The sequence below is a fragment of the Hesperophylax consimilis genome, chromosome 28 (genome assembly GCF_061612785.1).
Source record: "Hesperophylax consimilis isolate HC1 chromosome 28, BYU_Hcon_1.0, whole genome shotgun sequence".
Taxonomy (NCBI): domain Eukaryota; kingdom Metazoa; phylum Arthropoda; class Insecta; order Trichoptera; family Limnephilidae; genus Hesperophylax; species Hesperophylax consimilis.
This window is the reverse complement of record NC_142863.1, coordinates 3294052-3317148: the sequence shown is the minus strand read 5'-3', so window position 1 is coordinate 3317148 and position 23097 is coordinate 3294052. Positions and strand designations below refer to the sequence as shown.

The window sequence follows — 23097 nt, the reverse complement described above, 5'->3', positions numbered from 1 at the left end:
TTCAGAAGCAGTTCATCTATGGATTTGCCCGGAGTAAGGAGGCACGTAGATTTTGACATTTTTAGAAATAGTCTTGTGGAATTCAGTTTTACCTCAAATAATTGATATATTTCCCAAGCAACTGCATTGATCGGCGCCCCGCCGCCAGATTATTGTCGAAATGGCATCGTTAATACAGAACATGGCGTTGGCGAGGCGGCGCAAAGATCGGACGGACTCCGGCGAATATTCGGACGCATCTTACGAAGAGAGTAATCATATCAATTCCGGCGATGTAAGTGTTGTATTACGCTAATAAATACAAAACCAAATCCTGCACCCGATTAATATTCATACATTAAAATTACTCTTGTTGTTTTATTGCGGTTAATTAGCCGCGGAATGTGAGCCAATTTAACAACAATGAGGTCACGATCGTCTTCATTGTGCGGTATTTTGTCTTGTCAGCAATTAACTTAATTCTGTAGGCGATCTGTAATAACATTCCTAATAAGTGTTGTGATTTTAGGACGATGATGCGGAGTCAGAATACGGATCTGGAGACAATAGCGGCTCTGATTTGTCAGAGAGAGAAAGCGGCGATGGACAGGTCAGTCATTTGGTTTATTTTCATTGGAATGATCTACTTTCCATACCGTCACGTTCGCGATTTACTTTTTTTGGGTTTCCCGCTCTTTATACGTGTTGGCTAGGAAAAAAGTGAAATTGCACAAAAAGTATGCTGTCCAAAACTTGTTTTTAACAAAATAATCATATTTATTATTTTTTATGTGTGGGCTTATTCAGATTTAATGACTTAAAAAGCGGTATTTTGATTCTGATTTGTGGTCTTTCACCAGGGTGGTACTGAGAGTATCTTTCACTCTGGTATATGCCGCAAATATATTATTTAACGCCTTAGGCTAATTTGTTCTGTTTTGAGAACAAACCTATTACCCATAGAGTTAATTTGTTCGCTTATCGGAACAGCTTATATTATGATCTCATAGAAATCGTTGTGCCTCCCTTGAGATGATTTCTCACGAAAACAACGCTATGTAAATTAACCAAATATTATTATTATTATTGTTATGCTTAGAAATATGGTTTAAATATTCTAAACGGTGTTAGAAAGAGAAAATACAAAAATTCAAATCTATAAGTTGACCATAGAAGAATTCAAATTTACACCTCCATGAAACCAAAGATTCCTTGGTAAAGGTTACGAATTCCGCTTCACGGTAAATATGGAATGTTTATTTTGAATTAATACTTGAATTTAGTTATATTATTACTAAAAGTTACTATGAATGTTGGGGAACGCCTGCTCGCGTCCCCTTTAGAGTTATATCCCACTTTTCAAGTAGTTTGTGGGCTACGCTAGGTTGTATAGACTGGTTTGTGATTAAATTCTAATACGATATTATGAATATAATCCAACTCTTGATATGAACATAGTCGCCGTCGGCTGCGACTATAACGGCGCCGCATACTAATTGACATATCGCGTAAGTGACTTAATAAACGAAATTAAAATTAAAAGTGCGTATTTTTCTGTCTCCCCCGACATAATAAATCATGTTTTGAATTAATAAAGCTAAATCCATTTATTTGAAAGTGAAATATTGCGTATTAAGAGTGAAGCGGAATAAGAGAAAAATAATGATTCCTTTTATGAAACTTTGTGAATGTTTTATAATACAGCTGTCTAGTATATGTATTGAGTGAAATTTGTTTTGCGCAAGCCGGCATTCAATCCTCCAAATTCTGGATTCATAGTCTAAAATCTTACTTGCTTTCAGTCAGTAGTCCACAGAGGTCGTCATTATAAATCAATTATTATCATTCCATATTTAAATATTATAGTATGTTTTAAGTGATAAGTCGACACACAAAGCGTTATCCATTTTTATCTCGTACTGTCAACAAACAGTAACTACTTACGGCGAAATCATATGTATAATTATAATCAGTATACTTGTAAATGGTTCGTTACTCTTGTCTTATATTCCTGTATAATTTAGGGTAAATAAAGCATTTAAAAATATTAATTTTTACTTTATCCTTAAGGCGATGCACCACGTCGTGTAAAATTTGGAAACGGGCCGCAAACAATATGTAGATGGCGATAAGGTTTAAATTCTCGCTTAACGATTTATGCAAGAAAAAAACATCGCCAAAAAGTGAATTTTATTTTGCGAAATTCAAGCATAAATGTTTTACGATTGTTTTCTAAAGAACTTAATTTGCCACGTTATACATTAAAACCAGAACCGAAAATTGTTTTGTAAGTTGGATTGTTGATTTTGAACTTTATAGCATTTTTTATAGGCCTGAAACTTTATTTTTTTCTGGGCTTATAAAAAGACTTGATTATTTCAAAGGCCAAGATATGTTCTACTAGCAGTATTTAATTAAAGCTTCTAAAATATTTCTAAGTAACAAATTTTTAAAACCAAAAGCACATGATTTTGCATTACTATGTATTGGAAAGCTGAAAGGGCCTAAGCGAAATTCGAGCACTAAGTACCGTTTGTTTCACAGAATTTGAACAATTCATCAAGGTAATTTTCAAGTTCTGTGAACGTTTTATTCAAGTTCTGACATTATTTATTTCATTATTATTTCTTACCTTTTTACTTCAATAACACCAGGACACTAGCTTACCAAAATTCTCCGATTCCGAGACTTCACAATCTCGGAAACAAATATTCTGATCTGGGTGATATATTTCATTTGAAAACTAATCAGTATAAATGTTGTATATTCTATCACTTTTATTCTACTAGACACAAATAGATCTATGTACCCATATAACTTCTCCGCTTCTACTATTTTGTTTTGTTGAATCTTTTAAATTCAATTATATGCGTGAGGATTCATTTTTGCCATTATGTTTACATTCTTCTTTATTGTATTAATTTTTAAGTGTTTAACTCTGATACAAAATGCTTGTATTTTTTTTAAAAGAAAAGCCCACTAGGGCGTGTAGTAAATAAATAAATTATTTAAGTTTTATGAAATAACTGGCCAATAATGATATAATAACAGAACTTGAATAGAACCTTCACAGAACTTGAAAATAAATGAACTTCCCATGGAAATGGAACAGAATTTAGATCTAAACTAAAAACTCACTTTTTCAGACACTCATTTCCATATATCGGTCATTCTATCAAAATATTACATTATTTTTTTCCTTTTTATTATACTGTAATTGTTGATGCACACCATAGACATATGAATATTAGTAGACCTGCCCTAAGTGATTAAAAGCGTATTATTCCCCACTCCCCATACCAGTTCCATTGGAGCCGGCTGGGCTCGCGTATGGCTTCCCGTGAATCTTGAGAATGTGACGTCATCATTCTTGTTGGAACTAGCGTCGAGCTATGGTCGAGGCATTTTATGAAATAACACGGCAAAATAGTGGCTTGTGATATGAAAACTTGTAAAAATAGATGTGAAAAAGAGAATAAACCCAATTGTCGTATTACATTCCATATGTAAGCATCATTTTAAGCTTATTCACGTCGTATAATATGAATCAGTTGTAGAAACATATACTATCACATCTAGCCAACATTGGTCGAATGTAGCGATTCTCAAGTGTGCGCATCGTTGTTACTGGGTAGTAAATTATGAACACTTATAAAAGTGTCTTAACTAAATACGTAAACAAAATATTCGACTCTGAAAATAGAAGAAATTTTTTTTTGCCGAATTTGGACTTCGCAAATTTGTTCATAACGTGGCGAGTAATTTGCGCTCCCATGTAAAAATGTCTATTCATTCAAAAGCAGATTTTACTTTTAAGAACTAAATGGTGATATTATAATGCGAAATGCCTATATACTGTCAGATTGATTTATTGACGAATCACAGTCAGCTTTACCCTCTTCGTTCTTCAACAGTTGATTTTACCCCTCACCTTTAATTTCTAGTCTATATATTCATATGTCTGTGATGCACACACATACATCCTCTAGCGATTCCGTTCAACTACTCATGATAAAGTCCAAATGCTATTGACTTGCCTATCAATGTACAATAACATTGGGAACATAACACGTCAACCGGTTTAGTTGTTGGTAGATGAATCATCTAAACGCAGTAAAAATCGAAGATTAATTTCATTCACGGGCGGATTTAGCACCCGTGTTCTAAAATTAATTATGAAACACCCTAATATTATAGAACTTCCTTCTTCAGGCGCTAGTCAAATTTGAAAGAGTATTTATCGATGTATTTTTAAATTTAAGTATGTTAGCTGTAAGTTTCTACATACGTAAATATATACGTCATTAAGATAGTAGTTATAGACCTTAGTCGTAAGTCACTAATAATATATAAGTCTTAGATGTACTTCACTAGTTTTAAGTCGGTAGTTTTAGTATTTATTATTTAAACATATATTTGTACAGCCCCCTGAGGTGATTTTTCACAAAAATGGCAATATATAAGTTATCCATATTTTTTTTTAAACTTCCGATTTTACTCTCCGGGTTAAATCTTCCCCATAGGAAAAACTAAACCCTTCCACACACTTTTCCACAAATGATCATCTAGTCAATCAACATTATGTAAGTGCATTATATATATAAGCAAAATAAATACAAAACCAAGAACAACATGTCAACTCACCAGAGATCAAATGGGAAAATAATTCTCCGACTCCAGATATTTTCATATCAGAGGGTTCGGCTCGGTAGAACTTCTAACAGGGCCTATAAATCCTACTGATCCCTCAACATAAATATTTAAAAAATCTCTGAGTGAAAAAAATCTTTTATCCCTCAACATAAATATTTAAAAAATCTTTTATTATTATTATTATTATTGCTTTGCTTTTTTTTAAATTAGTACACGAATTAGAGTTGACCCAAACAACAAAAACATAGGGTTGTGTGTATTGGTGCATATTGACATCGCAGAGAAACAGCCTTTTGTCTTGTATACGTGTACCTACTTATTGTTTTTAGCGAAAAATGAACAAGTTACCATTCTTTGAATGTGAATATTGGAAATCACAGTTTCGTTCTTTTTATATTGAAAACTAGTACAGATAAAAATATTAATTTAAAATTATGGTAACCTTTGGGGATCGCTGGCCACGCTTAATACAAATATTTTGGGATCGCTGGCCACGCTTAATACGAATCTTTGGGGATCGCTGGCCACGCTTAATACGAATCTTTGGGGATCGCTGGCCACGCTTAATACGAATCTTTGGGGATCGCTGGCCACGCTTAATACGAATCTTTGGGGATCGCTGGCCACGCTTAATACGAATCTTTGGGGATCGCTGGCCACGCTTAATACGAATCTTTGGGGATCGCTGGCCACTCTTAATACGAATCTTTGGGGATCGCTGGCCACGCTTAATACGAATCTTTGGGGATCGCTGGCCACGCTTAATACGAATCTTTGGGGATCGCTGGCCACTCTTAATACGAATCTTTCGGGATCGCTGGCCATGCTTAATACGAATATTTTTTAAACAAAACCCTTTGTTTCACCTTAATTACTATAAAAGAAAACTATTTGCATTTAGGAAAATGGAAAATACTGCATTCTAATTTTCAGTTACGTAAAATTAAAATAGAAGTGCCTTGTGGGTATGTTTCGTGATCCAAATATTTGCCTAATGGGTACTTAAATTTCCAATACAAAACTGTGTTTATGAAATTCAAATGGGATGGAGATCTGTGATATCAAGCGAATGTAAATGAGACGGGGCACTGGGTTTTTGTACTAAATGGAATGTTTGTTTCGATTCAAAATTTGTATGGAAGGCACTTCTAGTGTTATTCTTTATTCACTTTTTTTTTATTATCGACTGGTCCTGTTTTGACTCGACCACTCTGCATTTCGTATGTCTGTAAATTCGTTTTGTGTGTTCCGTGTCCTGTCAATCGTGTCAAGATCGTAGCAGTGTTTGATAGTATCTTTTTATTCCGCCAGAGCTCATGAACCTTGCGCTGTTACGAGCTGTCAAATCGGAGTAATCACCACATGCGAAGTTCACAGAATTTATAAAGAAACTACGCCATTTAATTTGGTTTCGACTTCCCTATAATATTAATTACATTGATGATAATCTATATCGAACGATGATATTATAAGCACACGAAAAACACATTTATAATAATGATTTCCTAAAGCAATCCGAACACATTAAACGCTGTTATTAATTATAAAATATTTGCACAAATCTGCATCAATTTACACCAGGTATTGCCTCTCACAAACTTTCTCCCGAATACCTCCACACCACAATATTGAATACCACACACGGACACACCACACCACGCTTGGTGCTAATTAATTGCAGCAGAATTGAAGTTTAGCCGATTAATTAATCAGTGCCGATTGAACTCTTGCTCAAAATGTACAAATTATTAATAACTTTATTCGTTTTGAAAACGGCAAATAATTGTGTGGCTCTACCGAGATGGGATAGTTATGATAAAGTACATATTTATTGCAAAGTAAAATAAAACTTATTAAATGTTTAATAAAATACTTTTTGTTTTAAAACCACGACTTTTTAATAATTTTTAGAACCGACCGGTTTCGCTGTACTCAATCATCTTCAGGGTACTTATTACTATAAAAACTCGTGGTTTTGACACAAAAAGTATTTTATTTTATTAAATATGTCGAACGACAAAGTGATTGCTTTCTACAATATTATTAAATGTTATTTTTTACTGTTTTTGAGTTAGATTATTGTGAGTTATGTGTGCGAGAGTGGTGCTTTATTTTTGGGGTATTATGCCGTGTTGCGCTACCTCCTTCTTTAGCCAACGTTTCGGACAGCATTACAGTGTACATCATCATGTGAGGACCGTATGAGAATAGTGCTGTTAAAATTCAATTAATGAAAAATTATTTAATTTTTTTGGAATAACTCAAATTGTAATGTGACTCTCTAACGAAAATTTGAAACAGACAGCAGAAAAAAATACGGTCGCATCTAGAAATTGAACCCAGGACCTCAAACTTGCCGCAGTTCTGCTCTACCACTGGTAAAGAAACTACTGTGGTAAAAAAAGCTGTGTTTTTGTTTTGTTAATTTTTTAAAATCTAATGTTTTCTTTCTGTCACTTATGGTGTCTTTATAATGTAATTTGTCTCTGAAGTAAGTTGGTACTAAATTTAAAAAAACTTTGTATTCTAAAATTAAAATGTTATAGAAATTCATTTGTTTAACCCTTCAAGGCTAATTTGTTCGCTTTTGGGAGCAACTCATGTGGTCTCACAGAAGTTGTTGTAGCTCCCTTACTGTTATGGTGAGAAATATGATCATATGGTTATAAAAAGATAACATCATGCTTTATATTCAAATCTAGAAGTAAACCTAAAGTAACGATCGCAATTTGAAAAAAACTTACGAGACTATTTTTATATGTGACCGGATAAATCATGAAAATGATAATTCATCACATTTTTAAAAAGTTATATAAAGTCATGGAAAGTGATGAAACAAAAACTTTATTAACTGGGTTAAGTAGGTTAGGTTAGGTTTAAATTTTTTTTTTTCATCTTTTCTAATGACTTTATATCACTTTTTAAAGGTGTGTTGACTTTTCACGGAACCGATTTTAACGTTTGTAATACACTTGTCTAGTAAAATAATTGTGTAATTTTTTTTCCTTTTCATTAATTTTAGTCACAAATAACGTAAAGTGAGCCATTTTTTTATGTTTGCAATACATATTTATTATAATAAAATATGAGAGAATATTCCATCACCTTTCTAAAACTGTTTTTAGTTTTCAGATACGTTTTGCAATATTCCATTTATTTGGATTTTATTGCAAAGCAGAAATATTCTGACTGTCTGACAAAATATGGCTGAGGCCTGAGAAGTTAACACTCACTATAACTTAATTCCTTACTTGATTTGACTAAAAAAATATTGTGAAGCATACAATTGTCTCATTTAATTGAACAGGGGAACGATTGATGGAGTTTTTAATATTATCATATATTTTTTTTAAAGATAACGTCTTATCTACGTGGGTATGTTGTTTTATTTATTTATTTGGGGATTACCATTATTTCAATATTTATTTTAATATTTTCCTTAACACTAATAATTAATAAGTACTGGCTAATGTGTTCACTTTTGGGAACAGCTCGTATGGTGTTAGAAAGAGAAAACACCATGCTTTGCATTCAAATCTAGAAGTTAACCACGGACAAACTAAAATGTACACCTCAACCAAAGGTTCCGGCCGCAATCAGAGAAATAATATAATATAAAATAAAATTGTCTGATTATTTTATTTTTTTGTTTTATTTTTTATCAGTGATTTTAATTACTGTTTAGATGTTTTTGAATTAAAAAGTTTAACATTTCAAAAATTATTTGTTTATTTCTAATACCAAAATTTGAAAGCATATTTCATCACCTTTCTATAAAAGTTTTTAGTTTTCGGATGCATTTTGAAATATTATATTTATTTGGATTTTATTGCAATGCAACAAGACAGAATATGCCAGAGGTCTGAGGGGTTAAAAGATAGGTAATTCCTCTCAAACTGTACTACATATGTGTACTACATATCTGTATATGTGTGAATATATTAATATTATTTTTTTGAAGGTTTTATTGTTTTTTTGCAGGCAACTCCTGGCTCTGCCCAGAAAGCGGAGAAAGTAGATGATGATGAGGACAGGAGAAACCCTCAATACATCCCCAAGAGGGGAACCTTCTACGAGCACGACGACCGCACGGCTCCCGGGTAAATTCTATTTTACACCAAACTATCAAGTAAAATATTGGCTGATAACTCTGGCTCATGTTCATTCCCTCCAGACAATGGCAGTAAATAATTCAATTTAAATATATACTTTTAAGGCGATGCACTATGTCGTGTAATATTTTAAATTGAGCCGCTATCAATAACAACCCTTACGTAGATGGCGATAAAGTTTAAATTCCCGCTTAACACCATCCGCCTGTTTTGATTTATGCAAGAAAAAAAGATGGCCAAAAAGTGCCTTTTATTTTATTTTGTGGATGTTCAGGCATAAATATTCAATTTTTTTTCGATCATTTTATAAATAACATAATTTGTCACATTATACAATAAAATCATAACCGAAAATGGGTTCGTAAGTAAGAGATTTTGAACTTTAAAGCAGTTTTCATAGGCCTTATACATCATTTTTTTCTGGGCTTATAAAAAGACTTATTTAATAAATACTCGATTATTTCAAAGGCCAAGATGTATTCTACTTGCAGTATTTAATTAAAGCATCTGAAACATTTCTAGGCGACCAAATTTTCAAACCAAAAACACATGATTTTGCATTACTTCGTATGGTATCGCCTTAATACGGAAATAATAGCCGTTTTAATATCTCATTTTGAGTTACGGTGAGATATACGATTTAAACAGTGTTTGAAATAGAACACCATGCTTTGTATTTCATCTAAAAGTTTACCAACGATGCTCTGAAATAATTCCATGAAACAACATTTAGCATTTGAAAAATGTTTGTAAAGGTTTGCAAATTTTATGATAAATATTTTTATATAAAAAGAGAAAAAAGTGAAGTGATGATAACTTTTATAATATCTTCGTCAAAAAACATCGGTGAGCGACTTTGAAAACTTTATGTTTGCGTTAAAAAAAATTATATTTTTTTTATTATATAATAATTAAATCGGATAATAATCAGTCTTTCGTCTGCTTTCAAAAGCAGTATTTTATTTAGAAATACATTCAGAAACAGCAAATCTGTTTGCAATTGAATATCAAGCGGAAATATTTGATGACTAGATATTATTTTATTTAGGCCCAAGAGGTTAAAAAAGGATATTCATTTCAGAGATTTAGGTTACCTCTCCTGGCAAAGGGAAGATCAACGTTTTAAAATATAATATTTATAAAAACCCGTTTTGTTTTCAGCGAGGAGGAAGGTGGGGAGACTCCCGAAGGCCCCGACTCTGTCTCCCGCGGGGGAGCCGGGGGTGAGGGAGGCCCCGGCGGAGAGGGCGGGCCTCCGAGGGAGCGCGGGGAGCGGGGCGATGCGATGACCCCACAGACCGGGGACAAGAAGCCCCGCCACACCAGGGCCACGGCGCCCGACAGGTGGTCGCACGACAAGTTCAATGAAAATGATCAGGTGATTTTTTTATGTGCTCATATATTCTAAACTGGTTAACCCGTGGAACACCAGTGAATCCGTAGCGGATTTACTATAAACTCTCTGCACTTGCCTTGATTTTATGGTATAGGGTTTTCCAATAAGAGGTGTTATTTTGAATAGCCCGCTATTTCGGTAAATGTTGCTTTTAAAGCTCTAATTTTTTGACATTTGACAAGTAGAAACTATGCCATTAATAAAAATGGAACGATACACGCTTCAACAACGCATTGAAATTATTAATATTCACTTGAGTGAATCAAATGCAAATCATCTTGAGTGATGAGGCCCATTTCCACCTTGGTGGCTTCGTCAACAAGCAAAATTGTCGCATCTGGGGCTCGGAAAACCCAAGAGTTTGTTAAATAGCCTCTCTATCCTCAACGTGTGACTGTTTGGTGCGGTTTATAGTCCGGCGGAGTCATTGGACCTTACTTTTTCGAAAATGAGGCTGGAGCAACAGTTACGGAGAATGGATTGCGCTATCGAGAGATGATTAATGATTTTTTATGGCCGGAATTAGATGGTATTGATCTGGACAACGTTTACTTTCAACAAGACGGCGCTACGTGCCACACAAGCAACGAAACCATTGATCTTTTACGGGAAAAGTTTCTTTGAATATCAAAATAACACCTCTTATTGGAAAACCCTGTACAGTGGTGCCTCACACAACGAACGCCTCGCACAGCGAATGCTGCACACAACGAACTTCTTTTTCGTTCATTTCACGATTCATACAACGAACTTCGCTTCACACAACGAAGTCGCCCGATCTTCTACGATCACTGCCGATTAATTGCATCCTCCCGCGCAGGCAGTCGTTAGACTCGTTAGTCACTGCGTAGTACGCTTAACTTACGCACGTATCGCAGCAATCGTTCTTCATTACGAATTAAATCGCACACGTCTCACGGCAGTCGTCCTTTTAAGATAAACTCAACATTTTTTTTATATGATGGGTTCTAAAAAAAGCAGGAAGGTGATTTCTCTTGAAATGAAACAGGAAATAATTAGAAGGAGTGAATGTGGGGAGTGAAGCCCTTCTGATACTTGACAATGCCCCTTCTCACCCAAAAGACCTAGAAGAAATATTGCAGGAAAATTATCCTTTTATCAAGGTGCAGTATTTGCCACCAAACACCACATCCATTCTCCAGCCAATGGATCAGCAAGTTATTGCGAACTTTAAAAAACTCTACACTAGAGCCCTCTTTAATAAGGTGTTTGAAGAATGCGAGTTTGGTGGAGACAATATGACTATCCGAATGTTTTGGAAGGAGAAATTTGATATCCTTTTGGCAATACGATTTATACAGAAGGCCTGGGAAGAAGTGTCACAAAGGACCCTCATTTCTGCTTGGAAGATGCTTGTGCCTTCGTGGATTCAGGAAGAAGCAGTAGTTGATGACACAGAAGTGGTGAAGGACATCATCACAGTGGCCCAAAGGTTGGAATTAGAGGTAGAGGAAGAGGATGTAGAGGAGCTTATTGAGGAACACAAAGAAGAGCTGACAACTGAAGAGCTCCAAACACTTCTGGCCCAACAACAGGACAATGCTCAAAGGGAAGCGTCATCTGATAACGAGGAGCAACAATCAAACAATCAACCAATTCCAACTGCTGACATCAAGAACATCCTGGTCAAATGGAAAGCAGTTCAGGAGTTTACCAATGCCCACTATCCGGATTCCGCTGAAGCAAACAGGATCAACGACCTGTACTCCGATACTCTTGCCCGTTATTTCCGGCAGATGTTGAAGAAAAGAGAGAAACAAACGACTTTGGACAGGTTTTTCACTGCACCATCGGCGGAAAATGGATGAAGATGTGCAAGATTCGATTATTTCTTAAAATTAAAAAATGTGTGTTTTTTTCATTATGTTTTTAGATGTATCTAAATAAAAATAATAACAAAAAATTTATCTTTTTTTTATGTCATCTTACCATATTTTATGCTACAGAACGAATTATTTTTTTTAACATGTATTGTTATGGGAAAACGCGTTTCACATAACGAACTTTTCGCATAACGAACTTGCTCCTGGAACGAATTAAGTTCGTTGTGTGAGGCACCACTGTATTTTGAACCATAAAAAATACTCGTAGCATATTAAAAAAAAGTCTATTCACTTGGCAAGGAATTAATGTATCTTAATATTATTCTAGCCTTCCTTTTCGCTACAGAACTTTTGTTGAGAGTTTTGTTAACATTTTTTTTCAGGTTCCAAAGAGTAGTGAGGAGCTGATAGCCATCTACGGATATGACATCAGAGCTGAAGAAGGACCCCCACGTGCTTTCCGCCGTAGGAAATATGGGTACACTTCAATATTATTTTAAGATAATTTCAACTGGAAACCAGAGACAAGTTAGCCCATAAATAAACCACTCAGTAGATCGATATCTTCGGGCTTTTTGTATGTAAAAAGTTTGTACACTACTTAACCACGGATATAGCTGACGTAGCGGTGATGATAGGCAAGGTAGAGAAACTCAATGCCATTTAAAAAAAGGTGCGACCATTGGCAGTATAATTCGGCCCCTTAGAGTCAAAAAAACGTAACTCAATTTTTTATCGATTCTGAGTTACGGATGGTAAAATGAATTACTATTTTATATTTAAAAGATGTTCACAAGCACAAAATACCATCCTTTAACTAAATGAGTAGACATTATTAATATGCTTCGTTTGTTTAAAAGTATACAACACTGATTAATTGAGAACTATGTTTTCTTGCTCTCCTGTAAAGTAGAGAAAAATGAGATACGTTTTTTTGACCCTAAGGGGCCGAATTGCACTCAGCAATTCATTATTTAGCCCAAATTTTAAAAATAAAAATGTCCCTGAAGCAGAAAAATATCGAAATGTTTCCTGAGACCTTTGACTGATTTGCCGGTCTCTGCGTTTCCTCCATCCTACAACATGGGGGTCCCTTCAAGACCTGTGTTCACTCCTTCCTCTCCTAAAAATACCCTCCACATAGCTAACATAAGCCCTGAGAGAAATTATTTTCCTCAGGGCTTCCTGTGCGGAGAATGTAAATTTTTTTTTTATTTAATTAGCCTTTAAGATAACAATTTTTTTAATCGATTCATATTTTTTGAAAACTGTTATCTTATGACATTGTTTGTTTTTTTAGACGTGGGCCCGCAAAGTACACCCGCAACTGGGAGGACGAGCAGGCCTACACCAACAAGGGGGGCACCCCGCGCGCTCCTGGACCGCCCCGCGCCAACGGGGAGGAATTCCCCGCGCTCACTGCCAACAATGAAAGGTAATACATTGAAACAAACAACTATGATGAGGTTTTTCAAGTGATTAGAAAGAAAAAAAACACTGTTCTTATTCGGAAATATTTTAAAATCTGTCTATTAATTTTTTGACAATATTCAAGGGACCGTAAAAACAAAAGTCGTTAACCACTCGAGCGATATCTACCCAAATTTGGGTAGGTGATTTTATGAATTATAAATTTTATGATTTTTTTATAAAGCCTAATAATATGGGTTTATAATATAAGGAGATATGCTGTCAAGTATTTTTACTGTGGAACCGTATGTCGCCGATTTTGTTCACCAATACTATTGCACGCTTTCGCTTACGCTAAAGTGTCTGCCCCTTTCCAAACCTACACATGAAATGTGCCAATTACATTGACACTAATACTAGAACAGATTCCAGTGCACGTTCCGATTACGTTCATCATTAGCAATACTTTCAAATGAAGACTGGAAGGGATTACAAGAAACAAATCGGTATAAAAATCGACATTTCAATTGAATTATTCAAGTTTATCTTTCATTTGATAAAAAGTTATGGGGCTTTTACCTTTTTTTTACTAAATGAGGCAATCCAAGGAACTCTTAAACAGACTAGACAACTACTCAATATGGACAGAAACTCACTGAGGGAACTGGTAGGACTACTAACGGGACACTGCCATCTCAGGAGACATACGCAGTTGTTGGGAGTGGAAAACACCAACAGATGCAGGAAATGTGAAGAGGATGAAGAGACTCCAATTCACCTATGGTGCTGATGTCCCGCCCTTGTGGTAACAAGGCTCAGATACCTGGGGAGACATACAGTAGAACCAGAAGACATAGCCACATATCCAATGCAACCCTGGTGAACTTTATTAAAGGAACTGGGTTGTTGTTAAAGGATTGAGGTAAAATATGGGAGATAGCACAATTAGTCCAGTCAGTGGGGGATAAAAAAGGGCTCCACCTTGCAAAAGGTTAGGTAGTAGCGATTTTCACATATGTTGTTAAGATTGGGACTCTAAAGAAAAAAAAAAGTTTTCGACCTTGGGGGGGTCGAGCTCGACCCGCCATCTTGGATTGAAGGTGCCAAAATTTGGTTTTTTCAAAATAATTATGAAGTGGTTGATTTTACAACCAAATTGTTGAAGACAAACTTAAAGACAACTAAATTACCTACATTTTTTAGCAAAAATTTTTTTTTGTAAGTCTAATAGGTAACGAGTTACAGCGGTTGAAATAAGAAAATTTTGACAAAAAATTGTAAAACTCCTGTTTTCTTGATAAATTTTGTACGAACATATTACACAATATCATTTTAACGATTAATTGTCATTTATCCAGAGAAATAGGTACCGAGAGGATATCGAACATGGTTACTACGTCTGAAAATTTTGAATCTATAAAATTTAAGGACAAAGTTATTCCATTAGTAGCTGTCAACAGCAGCATCAAGGTCGGTGAAACAACTATTTCCATCAACCCGCTAATGTTGTTCCAGAGAATGCGTATCGTGAAGAAATCCCACGAAAAATTAAAGGATTTCCTTAAATTCGAACTCGCCCTATTTCCTTTGTCGCTTTTCACTGAAGAAGGAATGCGCAAAGGTACGAAATCATCATTTTATGGTGTTTTCGAACAACTTCCAGAAGGCGTGCAACTTGAAGGTAGCAAAATTAATGTTGTGGATGGAGGATATCTTTTACATAAAGTTGTATGGAATCGGAATGATTATTTTGGGTCAATTTGCGAGAAGTACGTTCACTATGTAAGAAATCACTATGGATCACATGCAGTCATTGTTTTCGATGGATATCCGCTTGATGATGGTGAAAAAAATACGAAAACTGCAGAAAGACTTCGCCGATCGAAGAAGCACATGTCTGCAGATGTTCTTATCGATGAAACAATGCCAGTTCAAGTTTCACAAGAACGATTTTTAGCCAATAAAAATAACAAAGTCCCTCTGATTTCGATGCTTAAAAAACAATTTATACAGGATGATTTTACAGTTAAGCAGGCTGAAGAAGATGCTGATGAGTTGATTGTCAATACTGCGATTTCCTTGTGTTCATCATATGACGCTGTTTTCATTATTGGCGAAGACGTTGATCTCCTAGTTCTGCTGACAGCATTAGCACCACCCAAAAGTAGTATATATCTTCGCAAACCCGGAAGAGGCAAAACTTTTGAAAGACTGTATTCCGCGAATAGTGCGAAATACAAAGAGGCGGCTGAGAATATTCTGTTTCTTCATGCCTTTAGCGGCTGCGATACAACATCGTCCTTCTTCAACCAAGGAAAAACCAAATTTTGTTCGCTTGTGCAAAACGACACAAGACTCAATGCCATGATAGGAATCTTCAAACAACATGATGCAACACCAGAAAACATAGCAGTTGCAGGAACACGCTTTCTTGTTGCTTTGTACGGGGGTGACATGGATAAGGAAACCTTGGAAGAACTCCGCTACAAACGTTTCGCAAAGTCGACAGTCTTTGCCACCAACGAACGACGCTGCACGGTACCATGCATTTAGAACGTACCATCAAGTCCAAAAATGGTATGGAATCCAAAAAAATCCAGAAAACTGGGGCTGGAAACGTGACACCAACGGGCTTGTTCCAGTAAGAATGACAAAGAAACCAGCACCCGAGACTTTATTAAAATTTATTTCATGCAATTGTAAAAAAAGATTCGGCGTTGCATGTAGCTGCAGGAAAGCTGGATTGAAGTGTTCTATCGTATGTGGATGCTGTAATGGTTAAACATGCCGAAATTCGCCAGAGGTTCACATCGAGGTCGAGGACGAAGAAGAAGAGATTTTGTCAATGGAAGCCCAGAATCTCAATATCACAGGCAATGAGTTAGATGATGACATTGATGATGAAGACTGTTATTAAGTAACATAATTTATAGTAACATAATTCATAGTAATGTAACATAATTTCGAAATCTACCATTGCTGATATATCTGTGGAGTAGACCTACTGGGCATACCACAATAAAAAAATGCGCCATGTTCTCTACCTCGTGGTGGTGTGGAAATGAGTTAACAAAATTATTATAATTATGTAATGAATAACCCGAAAAAATTACAAAGTTGGGGATTTCATCATTTTTTAGAAAAATATTCACACTTCCGCCACTGTAACTCGTTACCTATTAGACTTACAAAAAAAAACTTTGTACAAAAAATGTAGGTAATTTAGTTGTCTTTAAGTTTGTTTCCAAAAATTTGGTTGTGAAAACGACCACTTCACAATTATTTTGAAAAAAACAAATTTTGGTACCTTCAATCCAAGATGGCGGGTCGAGCTCGACCCTCCCAAGGTCGAAAACTTTTTTTTTTCCTTAGAGTCCCAATCTTAACAACATATATCAAAATCGCAACTACCTAACCTTTTGCAAGGTAAAACTCCCCACTGACTGGACTAAATGGGCCTATGGCCTAAGTGCTCACAGGAACCTTACCATCTCCAATAAACAATAAAAAATAAATAAAATACTTTAGGTAGATTGAAATGGTTCCATAATATTTCACCAAAATGAAAATTCAACACACCTTTAAAAAGTGATAGTCATTAAAAGTGATGAAAAAAAAATACAGGGTTTTCCAATAAGAGGTGTTATTTTGAATAGCCCGCTATTTCGGTAGATGTTACTTTTGAAGCTGTCATTTTTTGACATTTGACAAGTAGAAACTACGCCATTAATAAAAATGGAACGATACACGCTTCAACAACGCATTGAAATTATTAAAATTCACTTGAGTGAATCAAATGCAAATCATTTTGAGTGATGAGGTCCATTTCCTTGTTTAGTGCGGTTTATGGTCCAGCAGAGTCATTGGACCTTACTTTTTCGAAAATGTGGCTGGAGCAACAGTTACGGTGAATGGATTGCGCTATCGAGAGATGATTAATGATTTTTTATGTTCGGAATTGGATGGTATTGATCTGGACAACGTCTACTTTCAACAAGACGGCGCTACGTGCTACACAAGCAACGAACCCATTGATCTTTTACGATTGAATATCAAAATAACACCTCTTATTGGAAACCCTGTATATTAATAGTACCCTTTTTAACCTAGTTTTTGTTTCATCACTTTTCATGACTTTATACAGTAGAACCCCGCTGATTCGAACCCCGATAATTCGAAAAGACACGTAATTCGAAATTTTCACCAAAAAAATATCCACAGAAATTTTTTTTCATACAAAAAGGTTTTTTAATTTGAAATTCGGTAATTCGAAATTTATTTTTGTCCGCACACGAAAATATGTTCGTGTAATTCGAAAAAATTCGATTTTTGTGAAAATAAATCATAAAATTTCGTACATTTGAATCTAAAAGACAGTAAAAGGCGGTAAAAAATATTATTACGTTGTTATACGTCGTCCTAATTATTATTATTATTTTGTAAATCTGAATCGATTTACACTGGAATGTCGTATTTTTACCAATTTATTTCGAATATCCGAGTTTGAAGGGCCGGGAGAATACGTTTTACGCAGAAATATGTCGTAGTTTTACGAATTTACACCAAATATCTGAATTTAAAATGACCCGCCCTGATGAAAATCTGCCGAGAAAATGCGATTTAAATAATATCATGTTTTTACGAATTTACCTAAAATATCTGAATTTAAAGGGCCGCCCACGCCTTTAATCGGCCGCGAAAATTAAGAATATATAAATATGAATTTACTCCTAAGATACTACCCGGATTTGAAGGGGCGACTGAGAAACTCGATTTTCTGCGTCGTTTTTTTTTTTTGCGGTATTCACATAAAAAATGTAACCTTAAAATTTACATCATTTCTCTTTCCAGGAACCGTTCAGACAGACGCCGCAATGGCACCAACGTCTCCTCATCCCCACCCGACTCACCCAAGAAGTCAATCGAGCTGGACATCGCACCCGTCTCCTCGGAACTGGACCGAAATGCCAACACTGCAGCTACTCCCGCTGGATATGGAGAGAAGCCAGATAGGGGGGACAGACCAGAGCGGGGAGACAGACCAGAGAGGGGAGACAGACCAGAGAGGGGAGACAGACCAGACAGGGGAGACAGACCAGACAGAGGAGATAGGGGTAGACCAGACAGGGGGGATAGGGGCGGTAGAGGAGATCGAGGAGACAGGGGCGACCAAGGTGGCCTCAACAGGGGTCTACCGCAGAAGGGGATAGCCGGAAGGGGACAGGGCGTAGGCCCCCCTCTAAGGAAGCCCTGGGACACCAACAAAGCGCATGTGGATAGTGTGCTCAACCAACCTCTAATGTAAGTACATGCGCCCAAAAAAAAATTCTTCATTACTAAGGCAGCAATCGAGTAACACCGATAAAGTAGATTGAAACGTGAGGTTACGATTGACTCCCGAATTTGACAGATTGACAATTAACAGGAATAATGGCATAGCTCAATTTTTCAAGGACCAACATTTATTTTGTGTATTAAAAGCTGTAGTTTCATCAAAATTGTGCCACCAAAAGTTAATATAATGCATTTTCATTGACAACGAGTCTGTTTCAACGAGTTTCAGCTCCATCGAATGTCAGTAAGTGAGTTAATTTTCACTTCCAAGATTTACATTAATTCATTCATGAGAACAAAATCAAAATTCTAATAGATTTATTAAAAATAATAACACGTTTGAATATTAAATATTTTTAAAATACGATGTATAATCATCTTCTTTCAGGAAGTACCACTAACTGTTACCGCACCATAATATTGCCATTTAAAACCGTTGTAGCGATCCGCAGTAGCTTTCTTTACCTACTATACATTATCTAATCTGTTGCGTCTTTTACAGTAAGGATGTTTCGTCAGTGGGGGGCCCCAGAGCCCTGCCCGTTCCCCCTCCCTCCTCAGGGCTCCCGAGTTCGGGCCCGGGAGGCTTGCAAGACAAGAGGACCCCTAACGCCAGGAAAGCCCCACAGGTAACAATAATTCACTGAAATACTGAATTGGCATGGTTAGAAATATGATCTTGCTTGATGATGTACCAAATTTATAGAACCTAAAAATATGGGATAAACGGAGAAATCCAGGTGGATTCATTGGCTTTAAACCGCAGTAAGCAGTTTTGTGTGTTTCCATATTAATATTTTGAGGAATGATATTAATTAAATAATATGATAAATGTATATACACACATATATACAATTGTTGTGTTCCCACAAACTGTTCTCTAACTCGTCGTGGAAGGAGATTTTAAATAATAGGTTCTTTGTGTTAAATCAGGGATTTATTAATACTTCGCGTTTTACATTGGTGACTCGATAGTCGACCTAACTAGGAGCTGGCTAAATGAGATCTGAAAACACCAAGTTTGTCTGGGAGCATTCTAACTGGTCCTGACTAGCTGCCATCTTGCAGACTTCCAAGCAAGCTCTATGCCCTGCCCTCTATGAGTTCATCTGTGAAGCTCTTACTTCCCAACAACAATCAATCGAAGATATATTCCCTCGATATAAGCACAAACCTTACATTTTTAAAAGAGCATGCAATTTATACCTCTTTTTTGCTTAACTCATGTAATTTGTTTTCAGTCTCAAGTGGCCCCGAGGTTGCAGCAGGGTCCGGTCACTCCATCTGGTCCAGGAGAGTCCCCCAGGGAAGATAGGGGTGACATAGGAACTAGGGAAGATCGGGGAGATAGAGCAGCCAGGGAAGAGAGGGGAGGAAGGGAAGACAGAGGCGGCAGGGAAGACAGAAGGGGAGCTGATCCGACAGGAGCGGGTGGAGGAAGATCTGGTGGCGGAGGAAGCAAGAGGTACTCTAGCATTAGACAGAGACCGATGCCTGAAGTTTATCAGCCACACCAGATGCAGTACATCGCGGGTAATGTCTCATTTATATCGTTTTAAAATTATAATTATTGCACAGTGAAACCTCTATCTATTTTTGGCGGAACTGTCTGTGTTGTATCTCTGGGGTTTTCACAAATTCTCTTAATCAATGAAACTCCGGCTTCAACAAAACACTTGTAATTGTGATACATTGACAATGGCGGTTGGAATAATCTGGACCTCGACCTTGAGGTTCTCACCTTATTTATTATCTTATTATTCTCGACAACTAGCGCCATCTATGGGTAACCTAATAGACTACTACGAGTGCCATCTACGGGTGAGCTCTAACATTAATCTCTAGGATAATAAGCGGGAATTCATCCAAATGTCGTGTAACTTGGGTGAGCTATACACTTATCTACAAATAATAAAATATTTCATTGTTTTACACCCATTTCTTCGTCAAGGTTCCCTTAAAAACAAACTTAAAATGTTCATACTCATTCCACGCCTTTTTGTTTACATAATATTTAACGGGTAAAGTTTTAATATTTTTAAAACACCTACACAGACTTCTGCGATTTGCCGATGTGTGAGGAGGTCGCGTGTGTCAATTCTATCACTGTTGACGCAGAACAACTCGGAGATCCTTTCTTCTCTTTACCACCGTGGCAGGACTCTCCCTCTAACGCCAGTGTGTCTTTATAGTTTTACGCCGCTACGACATAACAATAACTAGTGACTAATGTCAAAAATCATTCCGCACATTGGTGATAAGTACCGTTAATTGAAACCAAGCATTTAGCTACGAAATATAGTTTAAATCATTGTTAATTATTTGTTTTTTTTGCAGATTACCAGCAGTCCCCTCTTCCTCAAGGCCAGCCCGGAGCTCAGCAGGGCCAGCCACCCCTCCCACTCCCGCCCAACATCTCCCTCCCCCACCCCCTCCCTCTCCGCCAGACCCCCCCGCCCCAACACCACCAGCAGCCACCCCCGCAGCAGCTCCACCAACCCAACCCTCCCATGCACCAACCCAACCCCCCAATGCACCAACCCAACACAACCAAAACCATCCTGCAAACGCAAGCACTAATCCAACAACAGAATCAAACCCTGCTGCAGAACAATCCCGTCTTAATACAGACAAATCATCAAGTCCTGCAGATTCAAAACAATGCTTTGCAACATCAGGTCCAGCAGCATCAAACCACGCAAGCCATGATGCAGCAGGGCAATTCTTCCATGCATCAGACAAACGCGGCCATGCACCAACAAAATGTCGCCTTGCATCAACAGAATGTGCCTCTCCACCAGTCTAGTCCGACCTTACACCAGCAGAATCCGCCCATGCACCAATCAGGCCCGGCTTTGCATCAGACCAACCCACCGATGCATCAGTCCAGTCCGACTTTGCACCAGGCCAATCCGGCTTTGCACCAAGCGAACGCGTCCTTGCACCAAGTCAGTCCTCCTATTCAGCCTCAGATCAGGCAGCCGACGGGGGCGAGCGGGGCACAGCAGATGCCCCTGAGACAGATGCCCAATCAGCAGAGACCACATCAACAGATGCCCAACCAACAACTTCCTAATCAAATAATGCCCAACCAGCAAATGCCCAATCAGCAAATGCCCAACCAACAAATGCCCAATCAGCAAATGCCCAACCAACAAATGCCCAATCAGCAAATGCCCAACCAACAAATGCCCAACCAACAAATGCCTAACCAACAGATGCCTAGCCAGCAAATGCCTAACCAACAGATGCCTAATCAGCAAATGCCTAATCAACAGATGCCGATTCACAATATGCCTGCTCCTCCACATTTACCACGTAAGAATATTTTATTTTTCATCGTAATTTGTCTAATTTACCAGGTTGACCAACTTACGTAAATTTTCATGAATGTTGCTGTTTAATAACGCTCAGGCCTCTGGCATTTTCTGTCAGATGGTCAGATTATTTCCGCTTTTGCAATAAAATCCAAATAAATGGAATATTTCTAAACGTATCCGAAAACTAAAAACTGTTTTTGAAAGGTGATGAAATACGTTTTCAAATTTTATTATTGAAAATAAACATGTAACTTTTGAATATTAAATTTTTTAATGCAAACTTAAAAAAGCTTTAAAAATGGCTTACCTTACGTTTAACTAAAATTATTGATAAGAATAAGAATAAAAACACATTTTAGTACTTTAAACAATTTTGTTCAATTTGCAATGTTTTCTGTGCATTTCAAATGCGCTATATACATATCATTTTTTAATTTTCCATGAAAACAAATACTCCTTTAGAAACTAGATAAAATTATCTTTCCGGGGTACGCATTTAAAATAAACATTACTATTTCTAAATAATAAAATTTAATTTTCCATGAAAACAAATACTCCTTTAGAAAATAGATAAAATTATCTTTCCGGAGTACGCATTTAAAATAAACATTACTATTTCTAAATAATAAAATTTAATTTTCCATGAAAACAAATACTCCTTTAGAAAATAGATAAAATTATCTTTCCGGAGTACGCATTTAAAATAAACATTACTATTTCTAAATAATAAAATTTAATTTTCCATGAAAACAAATACTCCTTTAGAAAATAGATAAAATTATCTTTCCGGAGTACGCATTTAAAATAAACATTACTATTTCTAAATAATAAAATTTAATTTTCCATGAAAACAAATACTCCTTTAGAAAATAGATAAAATTATCTTTCCGGAGTACGCATTTAAAATAAACATAACTATTTCTAAATAATAAAATTTAATTTTCCATGAAAACAAATACTCCTTTAGAAAATAGATAAAATTATCTTTCCGGGGTACGCATTTAAAATAAACATTACTATTTCTAAATAATTTACTATTTCTAAATAAT

General features: G+C 36.3%; 1 protein-coding gene across 1 annotated transcript in view; it reads left to right on the top strand.

Moving 5' to 3' along the window:
* The first annotated feature begins 27 nt into the window (after positions 1–27).
* Positions 28–23097, top strand: part of LOC149410032 (uncharacterized) — a 38347-nt gene continuing 15277 nt past the window's right edge. The window contains exons 1-10 of the mRNA XM_089648766.1: positions 28–274; positions 509–589; positions 8614–8732; positions 9906–10122; positions 12368–12462; positions 13285–13419; positions 18246–18695; positions 19231–19357; positions 19970–20261; positions 21066–22046. Coding sequence (XP_089504892.1) covers positions 161–274; positions 509–589; positions 8614–8732; positions 9906–10122; positions 12368–12462; positions 13285–13419; positions 18246–18695; positions 19231–19357; positions 19970–20261; positions 21066–22046 — 2611 coding nt within the window. The 5' untranslated portion in view covers positions 28–160. The remainder of the gene's footprint in view (positions 275–508; positions 590–8613; positions 8733–9905; positions 10123–12367; positions 12463–13284; positions 13420–18245; positions 18696–19230; positions 19358–19969; positions 20262–21065; positions 22047–23097) is intronic.